Source organism: Aplysia californica, unplaced genomic scaffold (assembly GCF_000002075.1).
Source record: "Aplysia californica isolate F4 #8 unplaced genomic scaffold, AplCal3.0 scaffold00129, whole genome shotgun sequence".
NCBI lineage: Eukaryota > Metazoa > Mollusca > Gastropoda > Aplysiida > Aplysiidae > Aplysia > Aplysia californica.
Genome location: NW_004797399.1, coordinates 835,331 through 845,617, shown reverse-complemented (window position 1 = coordinate 845,617; position 10,287 = coordinate 835,331). Strand labels below are relative to the sequence as shown.

General features: G+C 40.1%; 1 protein-coding gene across 1 annotated transcript in view; it reads right to left on the bottom strand.

Annotated features, from left to right (window-relative positions):
* Positions 1-589: 589 nt before the first annotated feature.
* The window catches only part of LOC101853308 (M-phase phosphoprotein 8), a gene marked incomplete in the record, with an annotated part of 69,364 nt that continues 59,666 nt past the window's right edge, over positions 590-10,287 (bottom strand). The window contains 2 exon segments of the mRNA XM_013081403.2: positions 590-7,485; positions 8,662-8,713. Of these exon segments, the coding sequence (XP_012936857.1) occupies positions 6,229-7,485; positions 8,662-8,713 (1,309 nt within the window).

Sequence of the window (10,287 nt, the reverse complement as noted above, 5' to 3'; positions counted from 1 at the left end):
ACTATTAGGTTGTTTAAGAGGCGGGACCTCTGTGTTTAACGTCCATCTACGAAACGACCGATTCCGCCTGAGGTCCCAAATGAAAAAACAATTAAAAAATTAAAAATTATGTAGTGTATCCAGGAAAGCGCTAAGGATAGTATTTTGCAGGCTGTTATGAATCAACATCTTCTTAGTTTCAGTAAGAGTTTTACGGCACTTGCAGCACAATAAGGTCATATAAGAGCCGAAGAGTAGAAGTGTTACAAAAGGTAACAAACACAAAAAAAGGAGGAGAGATGAGAATGAAAGATGTTTGACAGCAAAGAAGGAGCAAACCACAGAATAGCATCCGCCAACCACCCACTCAACATCTTCAACAGTTGAGTTTTAGAGAGAGTTTTACGACACTTGGATATAATAGGCCCCAATATAATGGCCAAAGATAACAAGTGTTATTACAGAGTAACATACAAAGAAAAGAAGGAAGACAGATTAGGATGATAGATGTCTGGTAGGAAAGAAGGAGAAAACCGTACCAGAGCATCCACCAACCACTCACAACATCTTCAACAAAACACTTACACAGAATATTTAAAAACGAAAGAAGTGAATTCATTTGAATTTTTTAATTCATTCAACAACTGAAATAAAATAACTAACTTGTTACACAGAACGTTGAGGAGCTGTGACAAGAAAGAGCACAGTGCGCAAACATCAAGTAGATATGCGTTGTTGTTGTTACGTCTTCCACTTCAGCACACGCTCTCCATACGGTGGTCAGAGGCAAAACGTGCTAACTACCCTCCCCCACCCCCCGCCTCCCCCAACCACCCTACACAGTGTCGCTCCTACGCATTTACACAATCAAAGGAGAGCAGATAATACATTACTTATGTCCGATTTCTCTGCTCTTCTTGACAAAAGCAATAGATAGATCTACATTAAAATGATGTACATCGGCAGTTGAGTAAAAGAGAGAGAGTTCGCGCATCTCATGTCGTAACAAAAGCAAAAGATAGATCTACATAATTTATGTACGTTGGCAGTTGAGTAAAAGAGAAAGAGAGAGTTCACGCCTCCCACTTCTTGACAATTTCAAAGCAAAGGGTACACGGGGTGCACGTATGCACGCTATACAAACACCATGTTTTGGTTTGCTAGCTGTCAAACGTTCCGGCAAAAGCTTGTTCTATGTATATATATGTCTAATGATCACCATTACAACCAACACTCTTATAATAGTTTCACACCGTGTACTATTTGAGGCGTTCTTTTCAATTCACAAAAAAGATGGTCATGGAGTGTTTAGCTGATGGCAACAAACTGATCGCGTAAAATATTCAGTTTAAAATGTACACATGGAAAGTAGTCAACGCTAAGAATTGGTGAAGCACATTAACATACAGTTGTTTCAGTCATTCTGTGCATGGTACATCGGTATCAATCTAAAACCATCATCCCATCTGAAGGAGCTTGATACACGACGTATCTACTCGTGGCATTTGCTGTTACATGAAAATTGAGTAAGTGACGGAGGACTACCAAATATTGTAATAGACACAATCTGTTCTTTGTTTTAGGCCAGAAAAAAAAAGAAATCTGGATTCTTTTCCATGATAAAGGAACATATGCTGCCGCATTCCAGATCAGTACATTTGATTCTTGAGACTTCCTTTGAATTGAGCAGACATATTTTTGATAACAATAACCACCTCAACACATCATTTCTCCACAAATCTTCCAAAAAATAAGTGCTCTCGATATCAACACTTATGCCTGTAAAATCAAAAATAGAAATCAATGCATCATTCCTCATGAAACAAACGTACTCAAAAGAGTAAATATATGTACAAATCCTTAGAGAATCCAAATGTACAGCCAGAGTCCAAGTATTTTGCAACAAACAAGGAGAGTGATCTTTCACAATCTGCACACACACACTGGGTTTTACCAGCGTCTGTGGTATAGCAGTTAGGTGCTCCACCATTGCACCAAGGAGACCCAAGTTTGATTCCCGAGTGAGAAGAATTTTTATAGAGTACCTCAAAACTTCTGTTGGGATGTTCTATCCCTCTCAGCCAAAGTTGGCCCCTGACAGGCAAGGTTGAAGCCCGACCCTTCCTAAATGATCCAAATTGTGTTGGTATGGGTGTAAAACCAGTACCATTAAAAAAAGACCCCCCCAAAATAAAAAAAATTAAAAAATCCAACCCCACAATACCCCCCCCCCCAAACAAACAAAACACACTGAGTTTTTCCTAACCGTCAGAGATGGGGAATAGGAGAACTTTTGCACAAGAAAATGACCACATAACAGTGCCCTCCTGTTCTCAGCATTCCCCGACACGGAACAACTTGTGATGACATAACAGTGCCAATCTATTCAGCATTCCACTAGACAGGAGAACTTGCACAGCCAAAATGTAAACCTCTCTCAACATCCAAGAGGAATAGAACAGACATGGGGCTAACAACTCAGGTACAACATCTACAGTTCAACCTGCTTTAACCGTCACCTATCCTAAACCCATTTACAAAACCATTAACTTGCATTCTTCCACTATTTTCTAAACCATTAACTTGTCTTCCTTTCCTCCTACTACCTCTTTAAAGCTATGGGAAACAACTTTTTACATCTTTTTCAATAACCAAGTAAACATTTTTATTGTCAGATATAAACACTGTTTTCAATCTTCACAATTAAGGAATACTAGTAAGTAAGTACACAATACAGCACATGGCAGGAGATGTGCCACCAACTGAGTCAATGATATGCCGATGGAAGAAAAGTGTTGCAGGAAGGTTCTACTTCTTTCTTATTCAAGTAAAGTGCTGTTAGCCGTAAATGTCCTGTCATGCTTCATACTTGGACTCTTTGAGAAACAATACAGAAACAACAGCAGGATGAAGAATAAGGGAGTTTCCTCACTTAAACTGACTCCTTGAAACAAAAGAAGAGAACCCCCCCCCCCCCAACAATCCATTTTAACGCTAACGTCCCCCACCTGGTCCCTTCACCCCCTCTCTAACATACCAAGCTCAAGTACACACAAATATCATGTGCAGCCATTGCCACTTGAGTTCAAGTGCTGTGTCAAAAAGTTTGCCGAGGATGATCAACCAGTCAACAAACATCCAACAAAGTATCCATAGAAAGATTAAATGACATGTCTGGAGAGCAACAACTTGTTGTAAATAATATAAGTTAACATTTTAGCCGCTTTAAACAAATACAGAATGATGCACAAGTCACCGCTTTTTCTACATTGTCACGAATGTAATTCTTTCTCAAAGTCAGGATATAACATCACTACTTATTATTAAAATTATTACTTTTCTTTTCATTTCCTTACATGAAGTCAACCCCAAGTGTTAACTTCGTCCTGCTTTCTATGGCTATAAAACTACAACTTCTGTGACCTACAATATAGCCAAACAACCAGGACTACTTTGTGGAACAAAAATCTCAAAACAAGATTAACCCTTTTCATAAGTACAATTTCAAACGCTTTAAGCTTACAAATGTGTTGATTTTTTGACACATGAGAAATGAGATTGAATCTCTTTACACCCCTCCTCCCCCTCTTTCAACCGTTAAAAATCTCCCATCAGCAAAGAGTCTGGTGGACACAACCTTCATGGCTTAGCTTGAAAAGAGAACGCGATGAACATTTACATGACCTAATTACAATAAGCTGGAAACATAAACAATGTGTAAGCGTAGTCAGATTGTACTTCATCATTTTGAAAGACAAGTAATAATAAAATGTACACACAACTGGAAATACAATAAAATGTGAATACAGAGCAGGTTTGCTGAGAAAAACGACAACCTTTGTCACTGCGAGGGCTGTGCTGTGTAGACAAACAGAACGCAATACAACATTCACAAGAAACATAACCTGACCCAAAGGACACCCCCCCCCCCAACCTCCGCAAGAAAACTCTTTAAAGTAAGGGGTCTTACGTTCTCTGAAAGAAAGCCTTAGCAAATTTTCTGTAATAAAAGTACCTAATTTCAACTTAACCGTAATTGTCTCAAGTACAACCAACAATTACAAAACAACACTACTTTGCCTCGTGCATCTGTCCCCTTCCACCCAGTCCTTTAGCTCTTGAAAAAAAAAAGCAAAACACCCCAAAACAAATAAGTGCCATAAAAATACAATAAACATCTGTTCCAACTAACACAAAATCAGTGCCCCATCTCCCCTGAAATGATAGGAGAGTGCAGCATTTCATACTTGAGATTGAGAGCGCACTCGGATCCTGCATCTATTTTTAAGACAGTCAAGTGACTTGCTAAGAAGCACCCTCCTCACCTAATGCAGCTACCAAACCTTCCACATCACAAACCTTGTTCCCTTGTTTCAATGCAGCTTCCTGCTTATGGTTCATTTTGGCAGTAAATTTGTAACTAACAGTAACAACATTGGGGAATTTATGTTGGGTGACCCTTCAGAACTACACCAAATCATACTTGACTAAAAATAGAGTTGACATCATGCGCAGACTCTGAGCTTATTGAGATGAGAGCATGTATTCTAAAAAGTTTCATCAGCACATATAAACATTGGCGGTAAAAGGTAAAGGAGAAAATGTAACTCCAATGTGGAAACCAGAGCAGAGTTATGAAAAACAACTGAATGCACTGGGACCACACTACAAAAGATCCAAGATAAAAAGAGCTGTCCTTTGTATAGATATCATCTGCATCAGAACAGAGGCTTCTTCAACAGGCTTGAAGCACATAGTATTATGCAGGGGGAAAACTAAAAACAAATTCAAATCATGCGTCAGGAGAATCTGTAAAAGATCTAAAGATGGAAAAAAAAGATACCTTCTTTTGCCTATGCAAGGTCTTGTATATTGTGTGTCTGCGCCAGATTTTTGTGTGTGTACGGTCAGTCTTTGTCTCGCCAACCATGGCTGCTTGAGTGGGACAGAGGGAGGGAGAAAGGGGGGGAGAACGAGAGAATGAGAGAATGAGAGACAGAGAGAGAGGGAGAGAGAAAAAAAAAGGGGGGGGGGGGGGAGACAGAGAGAAAGAGGAGAGGAGATGAGGAAGGGGAAGACAGGGACACTTATATTCATTTTTCAATGGGAGTCTTAAAAAGAAGTTACTTGTGAGGTGTAAACTAGTTGCATCCACGATGCTGACTTTTGAAACATTGCAAAAAGTTACAGGTTGTCAAAGAGAAATAAATAAAATCTGCAAGTGTTCAACAGGAGAAAAGCACCACAGACTGAGCTGCATCTTAAGGATGGACAGAAAACGTGTTGAAGAAAAAAACAAAACATTTAAAGGAAGATGAATAAGGAGTAGCGGGTGGGGGGGAGGAGGGTGGAAAAACAAAAGAAATTAAATCATAATAGGAATCCCGAGTTTTCAGGCAACCCAGTGGCACATAATATTTCTCACATGGCAACAGAGAAAGGCAAATGACACAGTGGAAAGGAACAAAGAAAATGAAAAAAACATTTAGGAAGGAATTGACTTTCCCGAACAAGAAGTGTGCAGGAACTTGGACAAAATTGGAAGGTGTACATCATAAACCGCATATAATAACATGAGAAACAGTGAAAGTATGCTTGTACTTTTGTCTTGCTGTAACTTTCAAGTTAGTGGGCAACAATTTGGTAAAAACTTTGAATCTCCCCTGAACAAACACAAGTTACTTCAACAAGTTCACAATATTGCATCAGTCTGCATTGCTATTCACATTCAACGGTATCAAATCCACCAATGTTTGAATTTTAAAATAAAGTCACAAGAAAGAAGCCCCTACTCCTACTCAGATTATTTTCATCGTGAAAGAAATATACCATGTGTTACTTCAGTAACCAAAAGAATTTTAAAACATTTTCATTTGAAAAGGGCTTTGGATCCCTCTGTGACAAACGCTATGGTCTCTTAACGATTATTTTATAAGGAAAAAAAAAAGGTCTTCATAATTTTAAGGAATGCAAAAAAATCAAATATCGCAACAATACCCTAATCTTCACTTTTCTTTGGATTTTGATTGACTTCTCTCACAAGAAAACACTAAATTGTACAAGAACAAATGACATGAATCAGGCGCCACCAGCGTGTAGAAATCTGAGCCATGGACTTTTATCCTCCGGGTACGTGTATGTTTAAATAATCATTACAACAGAGTCACGGTCAAGATCTGATGCTTGATCAAAAAACAAGATTGATGTCATTGAGAAAAACGGAATATCATGGACACGCTGCTGGACACATCACCCTGTACGATTCGCCTCCGCTTGTTTAAAAAACCCTTGGTGGGAGAAGCTCTCCACAAATGTGACGTTGACCTTATGGCATTTGACGTCGGTGACGATGATGGGTCGCGACGTGTCGGTGGTGTGGCGTCTGCGAGCGTGGTGCAGCTTCTTGTGCTGATACGGCTCACTGCTGCTGTAGCAGCGCCCGTGCTGCGCCGTCCCCCCCGGCGACGGGCTGGGTAAAGACTTGCTGCTGGCAGTGGGGGTGGTAGGGGTGGAGGCGGTGGCGGTGGTATTTGACTTGAAAGTCGTGCTGTTGTCCGATGTTTTTTCTACGGTGTCTTGTTCCTCTTTCAGAATATGAGCTTCCAACCTCTGTCGCTCACGGTTCATCTGAGACTCGAACTGAGAACTGAAGTTCCAGTCATCTGCAACATCTTCTGACGTGAGCAATTTGGACAATGTGGAATCTGATGACGTTGCCTGGGCAGTAGGAACGACCCTACTGCTGGAGAGCGATGACGGGCAGTAATGATTTAAGTTATTGTTTATGTGGTCGTACTTGGCTGCGTTAGCTTCTGTGGAATTTTGCTTGGCATCGATGAGATCGCTCGCACTGAGATTGAGCGCCTGTCCGAGGCGTGGGTCACTATTGTCTTTACCGTTACACTGGGAATTGTCCTTGTCACACATGGCATCTTTGCACGGGCTGTGCTCACGTTCGACGTAATCGACGTCCGAGCGGATTCTGTGTACGCGGAGCACGTGAGATTCACCAAGACTTGAGGTAGATGTTGACGAACACTTCACCTCCCAGCAGTCAGAATTGGGCCACTTATCATCCTCTTCTTCTTCTTCCATCTCCTCCTCTTCTTCTTCCTCCTCCATATCTTCTTCGGCTGTGCCAACCTCATCTTCTAATGTATCACAGTTCTTCCTCGAGGTTTGACGGTGGATGTTTGCTTTGTTTTCTTCCAGGATCATGCTCAAAGACTTGTTGCTTTTCTTCTCTTCCTCTCCCTCGTATGTTTCCTGCCCCGTAAGACTCTCATCTGCACTGTCTTTGTCACAGTAAACATGCTTCCTCTTCACTTTGCGAGGCTTGAGCGCCCGCGGTGGGCTGCCCCACAGTAGCGGGAGTCGGTCCGAGGGCAGGTACGGCCACAGGTTCTCCTGAGAGGCGCTGCGACGTTTGGGGACACTCGATGGGCCCACCACTTCGTCATGCTCGCTGTCGTTGACGTCGCCTGGGTTCTCCGCACTGGCCAGACGCTGAGAACAAAACAACAGACAAAGGTTAGCAGACGTGACTTTATATATATTTTGAGGTCACTGTTCATCAAGCAACCAATGGCTCAATGTTGTCTTTAGTTTTAATAAGTGTTTTACGGCACTTGCAACACAAGAAGGCCATAAAAGTGCCGAAGATTATAGGTGTTGCAAGAGAGTAACAAGCACTAAAAAGAAGGAGGAGTGATATGGATGACAGATGTTTGGTAGGAAAGAAGGAGCAAACCACACCAGAGCACCCGCCAACCACCCACTCCATGTTGTCAGCCTGTCCTTATTTTTATTAAACAAGCATTGAATACAACAAGTGTATGATAATGAGAGTACAACTGAGCACACTTATCAGTCTCCGTCCATCTACCTGGATGAAATGAATGAGAAAGTTTCTGCAGTTTTTTTTCATTTTCCTATCCCATTTGTCTGTCTACCTCTCAAAGATTTCTGTACTGTACTTGGGCATGTATGTATTGTTACATACAAAGTAACTCATACTATTGATGCTACTACGACACACAAAACATTAACATTTATCAAAATATACCCCAAAACGAACTGATGAATATCATCCAGTTACCCGTTTTATGTAAACAGAGATGTTGGCAAAAAGTTTTGTGTGAAGGCTTTAGGAAAAGACAGATATTAGACGTGGGGAGCAAGAAATCAATCGTGACCCACTGATCCTCCTCAGCCCATAGACAGAGACCACGCCCCGTCAGTGATTACACATCAAAATCCTTTAACAAGTCCAAGGTCAAAAACACATGATCTTCGAAAGTAGGACCAAAGATCTCAGGAACGCTTATTTTATTAATGACTGCACAGGCTTTTTTTTGCCGTTTTATAGATAATATACATATATATTAACATTTAAAAAAAAACGTAATTTGATCCCCTCCAACAAATACACCGATCTTTCAATAGTAGTTCGAGAAAACAGTTGCGTAGCTAAAATAAAAAGCATTCAACTTTCTCCGAAAAAAATGAACACTGGTTCATCTTTTGTAAGATCTCAAACAGAGTAAAAACCAAAAAAACCCCAAAAACAAAAAAAACAAAAAGATCCAGTAAGGACGTTCAACAGTATCCTGGTTCTAAGATTTCTGACAAAGACAAAAATTACAACTGAAAAAAGACAATAATAATAACAAGGCGTCTCACCTGTTTTCTTTTCTTCCGCATTATTCGTCTCTTCTTTCGCCACTCATCTCGCCTGAAAAACAGAAAGAAAACTCTTGAATCTTCATATTTAGTAAATTTAAACATTTTCGTGCCATCTTCTTTCAAATCAATAAAGCACTGGTCTCACGCTGCTTTCAACACTGTTAGGTTATTTGGGAGGCGGGACCTCAGAATGTTATGTCCACCTCCGATAAGACTGAGCAAAGGACTCTTGAAAAATCCCCTAAACAAACCAAGTTCTATAATAATAATAAAGGCAATAATAATAATAATAATAACAATAATTAAGTTTTAGTTTCAGTAGAGGTTTTACGGCGCTCGCAAAAGCATAAGGTCATATTAGCGCCAGAAGATTAGAGGTGTTACAAGAGAGTAACAAACATAAAAAAGAAGAAGGGGAGATAAGGACGATAGATGTTTCATAGGAAAGAAGAAGCAAATCACACCAGAGCACCCACCAACCACCCACCAACAATAATTTAAAAAAATAAAATAATAACAATAATGAAGACCAATTCTATAGCGCCCATCCCTGACGGCTCTTGGGACTTCGCAATAAAATAACATTTCGAAATCTTACACAATGACAAGTTTCCTGAATACCAGTCTATTCATTGTATTCTACAACAGTCCATGTACTCATGGGAATACGCTCACATAAAACATCAAGTTCGGACAAAACACACACACAAAGACAAAGTGGTAATGAAAAGGAGAAAATGAACCCCCAAAAAAAGAGAAATAAACGCAAAAGAAGCAAAAGCAGGAGGATAGAGAGAAAAAGAAAAGAGAACGCAAAGACAGCTAGAAACACCTCTCCTCAACAAAACAAAACATCCACGGAATATCACAACAAGGATGCCACTGGGGCTTTGTGAAAATACCTGAACATTTACCATTTCCATAGAAACGAAAGAAAAAAAGAACCCAAAAAAAAAGACCAAAAAAGAAGGTTAACATACACAACTAGTGTGGGTTAAACAGAAAACAAATTATGAAAAGAAAAACATAACTGTTCTTCTAGTAAAAATAACGGAAATAAAGGGAGGAAAACAAAACAAAAAACAAACCAAAAAAACCCCAACAAAACAGCAGCAAAAGAATAAAAGAAAATACATTACGGGGAAAATGGCACCCTTGACATAAAGTAACAATTAGTATCGATTTAAAAACGCACTGCATAAAAAAAAAAACACACATTAAAAATCCACCCTGGTCTGAACATCAACTACGTGAACTACAAAGGAAGCCCAGACACTTCAACACTATACAGGCGATTACATCTCTCGTAAATTATCCACGGTTTCTTAACTGGAAAAAAAGAAATAAATTAAAAAGTTGGAATCAATCATCCCCATAACGAGATAAAAACTACAACTCGACGGAGGCTCTGAACTTCTTTACGGGCCAAATCCGTCCATAATGACGTCAAAGCTTAAGCCTATGGCGGATCCCCCTCTAATCCTATTCTCTCCCTAACGACGGTGTTGGAGACCGAGGTGGCGAGTTTCTCTCGCCCAATTACAAGTAGGAAATAATCGCAAAACTGATGTATGGTGGCAAAATAAGAATAGAGTAAATTAGCCATATTTGTTTTACCGGGGG